The 17,036-nt window shown below is 40.6% G+C and overlaps 1 protein-coding gene across 2 annotated transcripts in view; it reads right to left on the reverse strand.

The window, feature by feature from the left end:
- The window catches only part of Rim2 (replication in mitochondria 2), a 37,201-nt gene extending 20,922 nt beyond the window's left edge, over positions 1–16,279 (reverse strand). Inside the window, exons 1-2 of one of the 2 annotated variants that reach the window (XM_072301318.1) lie at positions 15,807–16,279; positions 13,351–13,641 (exon numbers count right to left, since the gene is read on the reverse strand). In XM_072301318.1, coding sequence (XP_072157419.1) covers positions 13,351–13,641; positions 15,807–15,859 — 344 coding nt within the window. In that variant the 5' untranslated portion in view covers positions 15,860–16,279. The remainder of the gene's footprint in view (positions 1–13,350; positions 13,642–15,806) is intronic. The other variant, XM_019057637.2, reaches the window with a different exon arrangement.
- Between the last annotated feature and the right edge of the window lie 757 nt (positions 16,280–17,036).

The following is a 17,036-nucleotide window of genomic DNA, read 5'->3' on the forward strand; positions in this document are numbered from 1 at the left end:
AATATAAGTAACATTACTCGAAAATACATATTTTAAACGAGGAAATTTGACAACTCTCGCCAATAATCATACAGCGTTTTTCCTTGGCATGGCAGAATAGTTAGACCATTACCGTTACAGAAGTGAAATTTGCCGGGGCCTCTGCAATTTTCTGCGGCGCGCTAAGTTTTCGGGAAAAGGTCAACACGACGCGCTGCACCAAATGTTGGTAAGTTTTTAAGGCTGCGTTTCACCAAATGTTGGTAAATTTTTATAACTTGCTGTGTTTCTGCAAAGAGGCTAACCATCAGAAAGTGCTAATCAGGAGGAAAAACTCATATAGCCAAAAAAACAAAAAAATTAGTCACCACAATTTTCGATTCAGGGTATGTCCACCATCTCGGTGCAACCGCGCGGTTGAGAACAATTTAAACTTTTGAAATTGACTTATCTGAAAGGACCTCAATCCGTATCTGGGGGGGGGGGGGGGGGGGGGGGGCATTTTCGAACACTAATGAATTACAATACAATTTTGACATCTCAAAAAAAAGTCTACATTCGTTCATCTTAAACTTTTTTAAATTTCTTTTTATTATTATTATTCTTTTTTAAATTTTGCTTCACTAACCGAGTCTAAAAATTAGAGGAAACTGATAAAATCAAGAGCGGAGGAGGTGGAGGTTGCCTCTCTCTCTAGTTGATTCGTTGCGCCACTTTCTCCGTTTCATAGAGCTCTTAATAAGTACTGATATAAACATGATGACGACGAAGTCATAGACGTGATAAGAATTTTTTGGTTTCCAACGCCCGAGATAAGCTCTAAATAAACTTTGATAGATGTTTTCGCCGAGAATAACATTCTTTTCTTGAGTATCATTCATTTTTTCCCCTCGAAAGTAAATCTATCTCTAGGTCAGCTTTGTTTACATTGATCCCTGAGATCGGCAAAAAAGCTTAAAACTGGTGAAAAAACCAGCAGGTGGCCAAGACATGCCCACGACAACCTTGGTAAATATAGTCGGTTGATTCACCCTAAAAGTCCTACAACACAGCCGATTTCAATTAAGATCAGTGCTAGATGTTACTGATCTCTTCTAGCATTGCTAATGTATTTTCAGTATCAAGTACAGGGTTAAGTAAGAGTCAGATACCAGGGTGAAATGGTTGAAACCAGCGAGAGTTCCGTAGTTCCCACTTGCAACCCCAGCCAAGCCTGGTAAGAAACATGTTTCAAACTCTCGTTAAGATATGAGGAACGGCTACACCGCCACCCCAATAGTGAGGCTATAGCCCTTCTTGATAACTCCTCAGAAATGAGAAGGTTACATAGAATGAAACAATAGGAGTTATCCTCCCTTAGGTCAGGCCTCTTCTTTTCAATATTGTATCATCTTCTAGCCATGTAAATTAGCTACAAAAAAAAAAAAAAAAAAAAAAAAAAAAAATCCCAGCCAAGCCTGTTAAGAGACATGTTCCCGTCATCGTTTTTTTATAACTAAAAAGGTGCGAGGGGCGAGGCATTCGTACCGGCGTGGCGGCGGCACTGGGCCCAGCTCGTTGGGTGCCGTCGCGCCGGTTCCCCCCGTGTTCCCTCGTTGTCCCCCCTATTGACCCCCCTCCTTTCGGTTATGACGGCGCAGTAGCCTCGTAACCGCGCCAGTGTGCGCTGCGCCGGGACGAGAATGCAGAAAGCATTTAAGTTGTTTACTAAGTTTGACCTTGACACAAACTTAGCTACTATCTTAATCTCTGTCACGCAAGTCAGTCACATGCGAGGGGGAGCGATGAACGAGCTACCGTCGGCGAAAAGCGAGGGGACCAGGAGCCGGCCTCCCCCGCAGAGACCACTCCGTGAAAAAGGGGGGCGAGAGGTTAGAAAAGCTTTCGCCTCGTCGGAGGCCAATGACCGACCGGCTGATCACTCTCTCAAAAAAAATTAGCACGGAATATTCAAATGAGTCCGTCTACAGGAAACGGAGCCTTAGTCCACGCGGAGGCAAAATTTTTCGGTGGAGCGGTTTTTGTCCGAAATTCAATTTGAGGGAAAAGGAGAAATCAATTTTAAGGTAAAGCTTCACAGATATTCAGGGCAGCTTGGGATCTATGACATTAATGAATATTTAGCCTCATAGTAGCCTCAAGCCATTTTCTATCTATAATTATGTACATTGTTGTAGTTAACTTGTGTAAGTAGTTTCTAAGTTGACGTTTTGTTAGCCTCGGTGCAAAATTACAATAAAAAGGTATTATTATTATTATTATTATTATTATTATTATTATTATTATTATTATTATTATTATTATTAATATTATTATTCGAATTACGTGATTTTGACGGAAAATTCATTATGTTGTCCTCCAAATATAGTTGCGAGCAGTTCAGTTCAATTCTGTGCTAACTAAGAGCGAAAGGTTGCATCATGAGCTAGCATTTCGTGCTCAGAACAAGGCGGATTAGAAATCTGGATGATTCTCTTGAAATTATGATTATTTAGGCGCGAACTTCAAGTCATTAGAGCTACGGTTTGGGTGACATTTAAATATATTTTTCGTCCAAAAAATTGTACAACATTTCTTCGTGGTACGATACAGAGTTGCCATGATTTCTGATTCTTCAAATTCCCCGACTTTCCCTGATTTTTCCCAGACTATTTTTGCTTTTTCTTGACTCGGAAATATTCCAACTTTCTGACTTTCCCTGATCTTCGAATAAAATGTCCACCTACTTTTTTGAAGTGCGCTGATTTCCCTGGTAAAAATTGGCAGTAGAATCTGTGTTCCAAAATACCATAGACCTAATAAGCCGGCTGCAAGATTTCCAATAGCTTCTGCAGCCGGCTGTACAATTTCTTTTAGCCTTTTATGGCCGATGGCGACTAAGCAACAGCCAGACGATAAAGTTTATGGTAAACGTTACTAAATGCGGATACTAGGACTTAGTTAGTTTTTGGACCACCGCTCTAATTTTGTGCCGCAGTATCTTGATTTATTTTGAGAGGACTGTTCCGTACTTTTGAAGGATGCCTGTCATTCTTAATATGTTGGAGCGCCTTCAATTTCTTATGATACTATGCAATACCTCTGGCGTGAAATAGTTGCTTCAGACGCCGTGGCATGCTGCGGCGCGGCGGGCGGGCAGAGAGCGCGAAACGCGTATTAGCGCCTACAAACCTAACAGGGATACTTCACGCATTCCGCAATGCGTGAAGTATCCCTGTAAGGTTTGTAGGCGCCAGTGCGTCGCCGCTCCGCTTTGTGTTAGGCTCTAATATTTAATCTTGCGGAGTCAGCGTTTTTCAACTCATGATTTTGAAATGTTTGCACACTCTGTATGGATAACTCTCATTTTAATTGATGAAAAAAAAATATGTTTTAAAGGAAAATATGATGTGTGTTTTGTAAATATCAAGGTAGTTCCGTATCAAACTTAATGATTTCCAAAGTACACGCACTTCTACACAATTTCTTATAGCCTTTTATAGCCAATAACGATAAAGTGTAAAGCCCGGCGATAGGAACTCTAGTCCGACTGTATACTTGTTTATAGCTTCGTATAGCCCGGCTATGTGATTCGCTCCGCTTTCTACAGCCAGCTATATGATTTTTAATAGCCTTCTTTAGTCGGCTTTAAGAACTCCTATGGTATTTTGAAATGCAGCCCCTATCGCCAATTTTTACCAGGGTTTCGCTAAAATCTGGACAACATTTCCTTGCTCAAAGATTAAATTATGGAAATTTAATCAAATTATCGAGTTCAGTATCTAATTACAAGATGAAAATTAAGCCTTAAAAATTATACCACAAAGGGTAAACAGTTGGAAGATCAGTAATATGTTTTAGTAGTGATTCATAGATGTCAGAAATTCCTTAACTTTCCCTGGTTTTCCAGACCACCGGCAATTCTGAATCGATATGTACCTATCAATGAATTGATTCGGAGTTATTGTGGACTAAGATCGGTTTTACCGAGGACTGTTATAAACGTTTGCCGTTTCAAATTAGCGACAGGGCTTGACCTTCTATTTCAATCGGCAGGGACCGATTTAGGTTGTTCGACGCTCCAGGATAATGTCTTAAACTTCTCTTGTCTTGTCGTGGTGGTTCTAAATCAGTAACGTAACGTTACATTACTAACTTAAGTGCCGTTCATAAAGTCGACGTTTTTTTCCTACCCCCAAACGACACCAATTCAATGTTGTCGATTACGTTTCACTGATCGTCATGGGCTAAGCTTTGGGGGTTCCGCTTTTTATTTGGACGGATTTCTGCCAAACGGAACGAGGTGCATTACGACATGAGCCCTGAGACCCATAAGAATAAATGCATAACAGGGCTCACGTCACAATACACATAGTTCCGTTTGATAGAAATACGTCCATTTGGATATGATTTTCCTACTGGATGCAATTCCAACGAGCCACCTACTCGAGTATTTTTGAGAATAAACAAGACTTTTAATGAGCTAAAAACCTCGGTCAAGGCCTAATTTCACTTCCGATCGGGGTTGACTTATAGGTATAAAACGAAGTTTGGATGTCATCGATTGCATCACGTGATCCCCTTCATCGAAGCATATTTTGGAATGGGTGAAGGCAACTCAAGTACAGCCAATATTTAATCCATCACATAAACTTGCTCCGATAAGGGGATCACGCGAAGCTATCTCTCGATGACGTAAATAGATTTCAGTCCACGCTTATCGAAACCACCCTAGGTACCCAACCCGAAAATAGCCAAACAATTATCTATCGATAGACTTTTTTCTTATAACATAGAACCTCGATTTTTTTTTTCTGTTATTGGCGTGAGATCCTTAAATGTGTGCGCCTGATATCGCGTTGCTTAATATCATTGTTTGGTTGAGATAAAGTGTTGATGTCAGTTGGAAAATTTAGACTCTTGAGAGTAATCTTCACTTTTCACGAAAATTCACACGGCACGTTTCTTCTTTCACGTTCGGCACGACTTTTAGTCTAAAAAATATTTGATGAACGGACGATGATGTTTCAATATCGGCGATTATAAATTGATCGAGAGAGAGAACTTTCAAGTCATTGCGAGTCGAAAACAAGAACCCACCAAAATTCTCTGATTGATCCGAAAAAAACTTCCGCTTCGTTCTCTCGGCTATAGTTAGTGGAAATATCTTCCTTCGATTTGAGGGACGACATCGATAGCTTCAAAAAACATAATGGTTGACGTCATCCACAGCGCTAGTGCATAATCTCATTTCATTCTCTTTGGACCTTTCGATCAGATAATCTGCCTCATCGAACTGGCTGTTCCACGTGCATTACTTATGAAGTCAAGGAATTAAAAAAAAAGAAGAAAAAAAAAGAAAAAAAACACTCTAATGCTGGATGACACCAATTCTTCAACGTCGAATGCTCTATTACAGTTAGACATGAAAACTTGAGGTCGGGACATCTGTCATTCTACACGTGTATTTTGTTCATCTCCTATTGAATTCAGAGGCTACGTCACGGCAGTTTTCTTTAACCATCGGCAGCTGCGCTGGCTTTATAATTCTGTTTTGATAGTCGAGTCTTATAGACGAGAAAAAAATGGGAAAAGTCCAAACGCCGAGTTTCTGGGTCCAATAATAACAAAGCTATCGCCGTTCGAAAAACACGGCGTGGGCGAATGACTTTATTTACTACGATGCCGATGGTGCTGGTGCATACGTTACTGTGAAAAATTTGCTCAGTCGCTTTCTAAGTGAGAAGATCTAAGATTCATGGTTTGGGTCAAGACTCAAGACCTGGGTCTTTGCGTCTTTTATCACGATCGAGATCGTAACTAAAATCGCCCTACTTTCGTGCAACAACGACATACGAGTGGAATGAGAGACATATTTTTTTACCACAAGCGGGAAAAATTTAAGGCGATCCGGCTTATTCAATGGCTAAGCCTGGATGCAACTATTCGTGTTCTCGGGATATCCGTGTTGCACACACAAAAAATTGCAGGAGCTCTGGTTTTTTAACGCACAACGCAAAGCGTATGGTGGCGGTAGTTAGTTGTCGAGGGTTTTCTACGTCACATGTACAATTGTTTCCCATGAAAAGTATTATACCTTTTATTTGCTCTTCATCCACGAATTGCCACGATTTTGCGAGGGACACGCGAATTTCTTCGCGATTCTAGGTAAAACACGGAAATTTGATGGCTGTTTTCGAAGAACGATTTCGACGCTACTACGAGGTGGTCTTTCCAATTTTTAAAACTTTCTTATATTCCACGCGAGCAGCCACCCAATCTCGGTCTCGTAAAAGCGCGGGAAGTTTCTACACCCTTGCATCACTCAAACTTCCATCGCTAGCCAATGAGAGGGCTAGAATAGATTTAATGGCGCGGGAAGTTTTCACACCCCTGCATCACTTAAATTTCTATCGCTAGCCAATGAGAGGAATAGAATAGACATCGATGCGCCCTTTGAACCTGAAGAATGGCCTTACAGCCAGAGTTGGGAGTAGGAAACAAATCTTGTGTGGTTCTAAACGCTTAACTCCTAGCAGGACGCTTCTCACTACGCGTGCCTTTTACTCGAAGTCGTAGGGAGTCCAAATAAACCCTCAGTTAGGCTGCCGCTGTTTCATAGTGTGCGTGGTTCCTGCAAACTTTGGTTTATCGCACAGCAGCAGGATACAGGATGCATAGTGAGCAACCGCTAAAAGGGTACTTTTTTTAGCGACTTTATAACGATCGGAGCCGAGACAGGGGTAATGGAGATGTTGCAGACGTGAGGGATTTGCGATTTGACCATTGATTCTTATGTAAAAGTTCGCGAGAAACACGATGGTGCCACTGGTTTTCTCTGAAATCATCTCCCAAGCTCAAAAAAAGCTCTCAAAGTGAGGCCAAAATGGAGGGGATATCCCACCCTACTCTGAGAGTCCACCTCTACATCAAAACAAACTCTCCATGCAAAGATATGGAGCAAATACATTAGCAGGGTTGCCACTTTATTTGGGGACTCCAAAACTGAAAACACGGCATCACTGCTAATGTATTTGCTCCCTATCTTTGCATGGAGAGTTTGTCTTGATGTAGAGGTGGACTCTCAGAGTAGGGTGGGATATCCCCTCCATTTTGGCCTCACTTTGAGAGCTTTTTTTGAGCTTGGGAGATGATTTCAGAGAAAACCAGCAGCGCCATCGTGTTTCTCGCGAACTTTCACATAAGAATCAACGGTCAAATCGCCAATTCCTCATACATGCAACATCTCCATTCATTAAAAATATCGATTTCAGGTCTCACTAAGAATCGATTGTTTCACGTACATTTAAATGGAGGAAAAACAGCGTTGCCAACTCTTGAGTATCGTCACTGCACCGAGATGCCGCTCATGCATGCGAGTAAAAAAGAGCCATGAAGTGACCGACACATAGCCTTTGAATGGAGCCTATTCTCGGACGATGATAAGTCGCGGTCGGCGGCCTCAGTCGCCTCGGAGATCGGAATGAAGATGAAGACGCAACGCGACGTACAGTGGACCGAGTCCGTCGAAAAGGTCGGACCATGATGTTGAAACTTCAAAAGCTTATATATTCGTTGATATAAAAAGGTAGAAGTTTAAAAACGGTTCATTCATCAAATTTCTTTCAGAATCGCTCCTTAAAAATTTAAAATAGGACGAAATAAACATGAAAATGGAGATGTTGCATGTGTGAGGGATTTGCGATTTGACCATTGATTCTTATGTAAAAGTTCGCGAGAAACACGATGGTGCCACTGGTTTTCTCTGAAATCAACTCCCAAGCTCAAAAAAAGCTCTCAAAGTGAGGCCAAAATGGAGGGGATATCCCACCCTACCCTGAGAGTCCACCTCTACATCAAAACAAACTCTCCATGCAAAGATAGGGAGCAAATACATTTAGCAGTGGGCATTAGCAGGGTGGGATAGCCCCTCCATTTTGGCCTCAAGTTGAGAGCTTTTCTTGAGCTTGGGAGATGATTTCAGAGGAAACCAGTGGCACCATCGTGTTTCTCGCGAACTTTTGCATAATAGGCAACATTCAAATCGCAAATCCCTCACACATGCAACATCTCCATTTGCAAAACTTCCATGTCCGATCTCTCTTGCGGTTTGGAACCCTTGTGCGGCCTCGCGGGGGGACCTCGGGCTCGGCTCGGATGCATTAATACACATATTATACTATTCTATTTTAAGAAGCGCTTTATTTCACGGCTAGGCATCGGCGGCGGAAATTAGTGCGGTTCCGCCGCACAGTGGGACGAAATGGGTAAAACCTCGGACATGGGGTGTTCTCATGTTTTGCATAAAGATGTGATGGAATGTGTTCCTAAGGATCCATATTATATGAATCTAGTGTTGGTTTGATGATTTTTTCAAATGCTTTTGCTCCCTGGACTCCTGAAGTTGACATTTTCTGTAACGGCCGATTTTGCTCTGTTTTCTAAGGTCGGTTTCCATACCTGCCTCTTCGAGTGACGATAATTGACACAAATATGAATGCTTGGATCTTATTCTAGAGTGTATGAAGAACATATTTCACTATTAAAAAGTTAAATTTACTCAATTGTATACGTTGTAATGTCTGATCAAAGATGACCCTTCCGAAAATAAGAAAATAAATGTTTGAATAGACTTTTAAAAATTTCGCCGCATTTCGCCGTCCAATCATGCATAAGGCGTGTTCCAGTGATCCCCCAGGATGAGGAATCCGTCGTATTTGGCTGCCGCCAGCTGCCGCTTTGAGAGTTACATCGATTTTTGTCCGAAAAAGTGAGGGCGGAATTCGCTGTTTCTCTACATCTTACTTGATTATCTTGGCGTCTTAATACACTCAGTCGGATTTTCATTTTAAAACTTGATGTACTTACAGTATTTTCATCGTAGAATTCAATTTTGACCTTACTTTTGCCCATTTTTTGGCCAAAATTCATCATTTGATAGGTTCGCGAACTCGCGATCGAGGCGGGGAAACAGAGCTGTTTTTGCTTTTATCTTATATGATTGTTTGGCATTTTAAGGAGAAAATAAAAATGTTGAATGTTCTATCAATACCTTTGAATGAATTATTCATCATAGAAGGGGTTACATCCCCTGACCACTTCGCAGCCCAACCTCCCGAAGCGCTTGGCGCTTCAGGCGTGGTATATATAAAATCCTTTACAAAGCGTTGGAAGTGTCCCAGCTGATTCTGAGATATCGTGATTCGTGATATGAGATGGACCGATTTACCGTGCAATTTAATCTCGTTGTTAGTGTTGATCTTTAATTTTCCGTGTTTCGTGTTGTTCCGTGTTCCGTGTTTTCTGTTTGTTTAGATATAATTCCTCAAATAAGAAGAAATCAAAAGTTCTCGATCCTTAGGACATCCACCGCGAGCTTTTGATTTCAGATCTTCATGAAGATAGCGGTGTCGATCTTGATGAAAGAGGGTACTACCACAATTAATCGGGGTATTACCACAATGAATTGGGGTATCACCACAATTAATTGGAATTGTCCATATCATCCAACAGTTGGGACTAAACCCCTATCTCTTTTTTTCAGTGTAGAAGGTAACGGTAATACCATATTTTTTTCATAATCGATATAGAAATATGAGCATTCATTACATTGAGAGATCACATAGTATCGATAAAAATTGCTTCCTCAATGAAAATATCACAGGAAATCAATAGTTGCAACATGAATTGTCAATCGGAACAGATAAAATCTCTGCGTAAATTTTCTTTGTGCATTCCGATCGATTATTGAATAAATCCTTCAAAAGCACGTATGCATGAGAAAAAAATAACAAAATTAAGCTCAAAAATTGGTTCTAAGATGAAAGTATGATCGTGCATCAACGATTCAACACGTATTTTTTACCAGAACGAGTTAATTCTATCTTCGAGTAACTTTTCTTTTCACATTTCTACCTGAAGTTTAAAAAAAAAAAAAAAAAAAAAAAAAAAAAAACCAAAGTAGTGTAATTACGTTAACATACAAACAATTCTAATGTCAAAAATGAATTCTACGTTCAAAATACCATGATTGCACCAAATTTCAACACGAAATTCCGACAAGAATGAGTAAAATTTATCTTTGAGCAACTTATCTTTTTATGTTTCCGCTGAAAGTTTGAAAACCCACAAAAATCGTGCGTTTGCGTTAACATATCAAGAAAAGTAAGGTCAGAAATGAATTCTACGATCAAAATACCACAAGCCTGCGAAGTTTCAACACGAAATGTCCACAGGAACGAGTGAAATTTATCTTTGAGTAACTTATGTTTTCACGTGTCTACTGAAAGTTAAAAAGAACCCCCAAAATTATGTGTTTCCGTCAATAAATCAAGTAAAGTAAGGTCAAAAATGAATTCTACGATCAAAATACCATAAGATGCCCAAGTTTCATCACGAAATGCCCATTGGAACGAGTGGAATAGTCGAAACAAGTTGGGGAGCAAGGCGATGACCGGGCATTCCTATGCTTCGCTCCACCGTGCGCCGCCTCGACGATGATGGGTCGCGACTCCCAGACGAGGGCTTGTTTTCTCTCGCTCTCCACGGTCTCTCTGTTTACATTCTATTTTGTTTGTTTGTCACACATTTCGGCAGTTGTTGACTCCGGCCACGGGAGGGGCCCCTCGCGGTGCATCCACCGGGGTCGCCTTCACGGTGGCGCTTAGGCCGTTTCGGACACCGTGGCACTAGTAGAATACCTGTATACGGTAGAGTACCTATATTGAGAGAGTATGGCCACTGCTATTACCACCTCTGATTGGCTCAGCCATCTTAGGCTGAATGGAGCCCTTAGGACCCAAAAATGGCGGACGCCATAAATTAATGTAATGCAAAATGACTCAAAATGTAGTTTTCTTTGCTTATCGTAACGAGAAATTTACCCAAATGCACTTTTGCGACTTATTTACATATTTTTAAGGCTAATCGTGTGCAATTTTTTAGAAAAATTATCTTAGATGTAGCAAGGTTGGCAGCAAGTGCGGTTGGTGATAACCGTCAAAAGTTGGCAATGACCCCCCTCCCATCCACAAAAACCAAAACAAAGCACCGCCATTTTTGGGTCCTAAGCCTCTCCATGGGGCCCAGTGGCCATCCTCTCTCAATATAGGTACTCTACGTGGCACTAGTAGAGTACCCGTATACGGAGAGTATTGCCATCTCTGTGCCGCTCTCCGATTGGTTCGTCAGTTTTGGGCTATCATGGAGCTCCAAAGTTGGCCCAATGTAAACAAACCCGACCCGGAGGAAAACGTGCTATCGGCTGAGAAATGAATGATTATCACACTCGAAGGTTAATTTTCGGCAAAAATATTCATCCAAGTTCGATCCGAACTCAATTCAGAAGTTGGATTTAAAAAAATTTCCATCACACCCAAAAACATGTCTAGAACTTTGTAGAACTTTGACGCCGTCTTGTTTGTTTACGTTGGGCCGAACTAGGAGCGGAGGGGCTGGGGTTTGTTTACATTGGTCCAACTTTGGGGCTCCATGATAGCCAACCAATCAGAGAGCGGCACACTTTTTCTGTAATAAAAGGATTGAGATGGCAATACTCTCCCATATACAGGTACTAAGATTCCGGAGACCTTGGCGCATACAGGATTCCGTTGAGTTCCAGGAGGGACCGGCGGCGGTCGTTTCAACGAAATTGGGGGGGGGGGGGGGGAGGCTTTCAAACTCTCCCAGTTTTCGATAAAATTCATTGAGATTGTTGCACTTAAAGAGAGAACAATAAATTTCCAAAGCCGTGAAAGGACTGAGAGGGTTCTGGAAAATACAGAACACCTTTCATGAGGAGAACATGGTGCATATCGATGACCGAAGTTCAAAACGACGTATCTTCGTTTACGATGTTGCAGACTTCCTGTCGTACTTTTTTTTTCCGTGGAAAACTAGTTAATGTCATTTCTGGTTGCTTTTTCTGTGGAAAGCTAGTTAGTGAAATTTCTTGAAAACTTCCTTGATTTTTCCTCTATGTTAGCAGCATATTCTGTGTAACTTTCACACTAAAAGTTTCACTAAAGTTGGGTTGTTCCTCCTCAAAAAATAAAAATAATAGGAGCAGATATTCTGAAACACCACAAAGGAGTTACAAGGGTTTCGCACTTTGGCCATCTACATAGTGTGTTCGCCTTCATGGTAGTGTTCAGACCATCTCAGACAAAACGGTGAACGTATGATTACAATGAGCTGCTGGAGGGAAGAGAAGTCATTTTAGGTAGTGGGTGTCTTTTAAACTTATCCTACTTTCCAAGAAAAATGTATCAAAATCGTCCCACTTAAAAAAGAGAACGAATTTCAAAGTCTTAAGAGCTGGGGAGGGTTCTAGAAGATCCAGAATATCTTTCAAGCAGAATTTACTGGTCATTTAAATATTACACAACGCACTCAGGGGAAGAGGGGCCCCGGTCAAAGAACTATAAAAGTGCTTTGCGTAATACTTGAATTTTACTTCAAGGGTCTCTTCAAAATGTTAGGCCATACAAATCGCTTCTAACTTATCATCCACTTTTGACTGATTCAAAGAATACGGTGTGTTTTGCTTCTCACCTACCTCCAATTATCCTCTTTACTCAATGAGAGAGAGAGGGAAATTGGCACGGTAGTATGAGCTAAAATCTTCCATTTCACTTGCACTTCACCCGAGATAGTTTTAAATTTTCAAGTGCAACAAAAACAGGTGAGGCAAGATGTTGCTTACGTGGCTATTCCCTTTATGCCTTTGCTGCAATTTCTACCAAATTGGCATTGAGTTACATTACTACACTGATTCACATGTGATCATTTAAACCATATCAATTGCTGAGAGAAGTAAACAGTTGTCAACAATTCTCTTGAAGTAATTACAATGCCTGGTGACCCATGGGAACTTGTTCTGGGGGTGCTAACCACGCCAAGAAGGATTTGATAGAAATTACAGCTTTGGTCAGGGATTCAATGGCAAATTAAGTCAACAGGAAGTAAAATAGATCTAAGATTTCAGCAACAGCCACTGGGTTTGCATAGTTCAGAAAAGGGCTCAGAGAGATGGGGGGGGGGGGAGGGGTTTGGTTCCCTCAGAATGACTGTGATAGCATGAGGGCATTCTCAATAACATATTATTCATAGAGGAGTGCTGCTTTCCCAAAAATAGTCAGTCAGTGTCAACCAGATTTTTTGCGACCCCTTTTTCTTCAAAATTTGACTTACCTATTTATGTTAATTGAACTAGTTACTTTCACTAAAAACATCATGAAATTCATATTTTTTGTAAAGAAACGAGTGGTAAAAGAGCAGTAGGTATGTCCACAGTCAGGCTTCCTTTTGCTTTGGAAGTCAAACGGAATAATTTTGAGCAATTTAGTGGAGAAGACTAAGGAAATAAAATAAAGGGAGAATAAATTCACTTACTTAATGCATTGAATTAAACCAGCGGAACTGTTGACATTTGCATTCCTGCTTACTCCACTACAATGTGTCAAGGCAAATAATTGAGCTGAATGTTTGGGACTAATAGTGTTGAGCTTCCGACGCTGATCGGACATAATACTTTTACAGGTTACTTGGCTTTTGGCGCCTTCAGTCGAAGCAATTGGAGGAACATTCATTTTGTACATATGGAACCCGCTTTGTGATGACTGCAGGCGTGTTTTAACAACTTCCAGAGGGCATGTTACAATGGCACCTGCAGTGCCTGCGATCCTGCAAAGAAAAATGTTTTGTTTGGATTACATTAAGTCAAAGTGCCATGTTATTTGGATTGCTGATGATTTGAGGCTATGGTATTCACTCTCAATGATTGGTACAAAGAGTTCATCACTGAGTTGGCATAATTTTTTAAACATTAAACTAACTAATGAAGGGTATTTTAAAAGGCAAATATTGGAAAAAAAAATTGGATCGGTCTAAAAAAACAAAACAAAAAAGGTTACAGAGGCAGTTACTTAAGATGGAAAAGAGGGCCAAATACTTTATGACACATATTCACTATAGGGGGCATAATAATGTTCGTTGAAGTCATGCCTCTCTTTCATACTCGACATCATCGGTTCACATCATAGTTTATGCTCAGTACTGAGTGTTTACATTGTTTCAGTGCAAGCTGACATACTTAATTTCTCTGAAAATTTTTCAAAGGTTTTCAGGTTTTTTTTTATTTTTTAAAATTTTCTCATTGGTAAGCATAAAATATTTGATGGCTGTAAATTAATTTCAGTTGGTGGTAATGAGAAATGTTGACGGTATCGTTTGAATCCATGTCAATATAACTGTTGTAAAGAGACGTATTTTGTTTGGCGTAACAATCGAAACTGTTTCGCATCAGTGTGTAACATTCGTATTTTGTTTGAGTGTTACCGGAAATGAGGGGGCGTGGCTTATTTAATTGGATTTTTTTTGCACAACATGGCAACGCTGTCGTAACATTTTGATGCGAAACACTTGGAACGTGCTCCGGAGCAGGTTGCAGAATTGTTACGAGGTTTCTAACCTCACTTCTAGCTGCTTTGCTCTCATTGGTTGTGAAAAAGTGACGCAAATAACACAAAATCGGTAGCAGGAAACAATTGTTGCGGCAAACAAAATACGTCTAAGGTTTCAATGGTATTGCATCAGATCCAAACAATGACATAACCTCTTCCAATACTCCATGTGAGAATTATTCATTTATCTATCAAATATTCAATACCTCCCAAGATTGTGGAAACTTTGCACCTAAATCGATGTAGGTATAAAAGCCTGACCTGAAATCCTTTGATTTAACTGTGCTCCATCAATTAGATGAATGACCACAAAAATGAACTTCGGGGACTTTGACCTGTTGCTTTTAATGGTCAAATCATTATGTAATTTGATCCTTATGTTCTATAAATACCTAGCTTGATATACCCCTTCCTTCAACAGTTACCAATATGAGAGAGAGTTTGTACTCTACTACAGAATCAGGCTAATTTTTACGGATTTGCTTACAGGGCAGTAATAAATACCTATATGAAGAACAAACTAGTTTCTGTAGGCCCAGATAACCAAAATCTGAAACTGCATCTTATTATCAAGGAAATGTTTCCCAGTGTACAGCTACATGTTTACAATTTATCATTTCCTGATGAGATCAGCACTGTTCTAGGTAAAGGGACTTTCCCAACAACGTTAGACTTGATATCTTCCGCTGACTGATTTGTCTGCTAAGATGCAGAGCATTTGGACTCACTACCCGGACCTAAGATACAATGCTTCCTCGAGTTCTGTAACTCAGTAGAGTTTACGACATTTTATAGTGAATTTCCCTTGAAAATTGTTTGTACTTATAAGCAGACTTCCTCCGATGGGTATGTTAGAAGTATAGCTTAAACAAGAAATTCAACATCACCTCCGACGTACCACGAAAAATTCTAAATGACGGAGAGGCACTTTTTGACCAACTTGCGTCAAGCAGGAAAATTAGGTCTCCACTTGAGAGGGTTGATGAGAGATTTCTACAGGTCACAGATTAAAGGAGATTCCAAAATTCTACCAAATGATGATTTGATAGAATTTTGGGATCTGCTTCCTGTTTTACAGCATACATCTAAGTACGGACAGAGGTTACGCATACACTCCACTAGTAAGTGGTGGCAATATCAAAATCGAGGAGGGGTCAGATATCAAAATTTCGCTTGGGATACCTAATAATGTAAGTAGCATCATGCTTAAGACTTAATTTCATTATCAAGTGAACGCTAATGATTGCGTCTGGTACTATTCAGTTGCATTGAATACGCGGTGTACATTAAAGTTCGTCCTGACATTAACCAAGAAGGCGGTTTTGACAGTAAAACAGTTGTTGCAGTATTTTCATACGAGAGAGAATGAGGCGGTTCACAACTTACCCTCCGGCCACTAGATGAATAACAGTGTCTCGTGTAGTATGTGATTGAGTCATTGCTGAGGAGTATCACATGAGGGGCACAGGGAGAAAATTACATCAGGATTATGTATCCAGTTCTTCTCAGGGGTGCACAAAACCACAAATTTAGTTTGCTCCACCGAAAAGCAATCTAACCTCGTACTTGCCACCACAAGATCCGACGAGAGTAAAGACAAATCACAACAACTTCAGGCGATTTCTTTTCAGAAATCCAATCACGATGATATCTGGGTAAAATTAACACAACTACATCGAGTAAGTCAAAATAAATCACAATTCATGAGCAACTGCGTTGTTCAATTCGAGAGAAAACTAGACAGAAACGAGACGGTGCATGTCACCACAGGATAAGACAACAACAACACGGCATTCGTATCACCAAAAAATTTTCCGTCCGTGCGCTCGCTCACACACACACAAACTCCCGAACCATGCCCGGGCGTTCACTTATCACGTTTCACCCTAAAGAGTTTGGTTGGGGAGAGTTGTGACATCGTCATATTGAACTCTGATTGGTTATTCCTACGCAATTGTTAGTTGCACAAGTTGCACATAGGTTGCACTGCACTTGTTGCGGCTAGTCGCTGGGGAGGAGGGGAGGGGGGTACAGCGCCATAGCGCTCAGTGGGTGTTTGTTTACTTTTTCCCCCTCTGATGACGTCATTTTGTAGTTTACTGTCCCTCCCTTCATTGCAAGAAATTACGCATTATTCACAGGGTGCCTTTACATTTTTACACGTTGCCCCCAGGACCGGGTTTTCGATTTTGTCGCACCTGGACTTCAGGCGCAGTGTTTTTACTCTTAGGTCTCTTTTTTTCTTCAGGCCTGCTTCCAGCGGTGGGGGGGGGGGGGGGGGTACTGGGTCCCTGGTACTACTTATTTATCCGCAGTGATCCAAAGGGTTAATAGCCGATGGTCAAAAATTGTTAAAATTTGCCCTTACTTTGCCGAAAGCGGAAATCGAAAGTGGTAAACTTAACACTGATTAGCTAGTCTTTGTTTTAATAGATTGTAAGAATAATTATTGCAATACTGCTAAAATTTTGGGTTTAAATGCATCTTTTGAAACTGCACGAGCGACATAAAGCTCTAAGTTTTTCATACTGGCAGTATAAGAGTAAAGTGTTAAAGGTTTTACCAAAGACAGCCATGGTTTATGAAATTTTGCTATTAGTTCATAATCGGAAGGGT

The sequence above is a fragment of the Bemisia tabaci genome, chromosome 6 (assembly GCF_918797505.1).
Source record: "Bemisia tabaci chromosome 6, PGI_BMITA_v3".
NCBI classification, from domain to species: Eukaryota; Metazoa; Arthropoda; class Insecta; order Hemiptera; family Aleyrodidae; genus Bemisia; species Bemisia tabaci.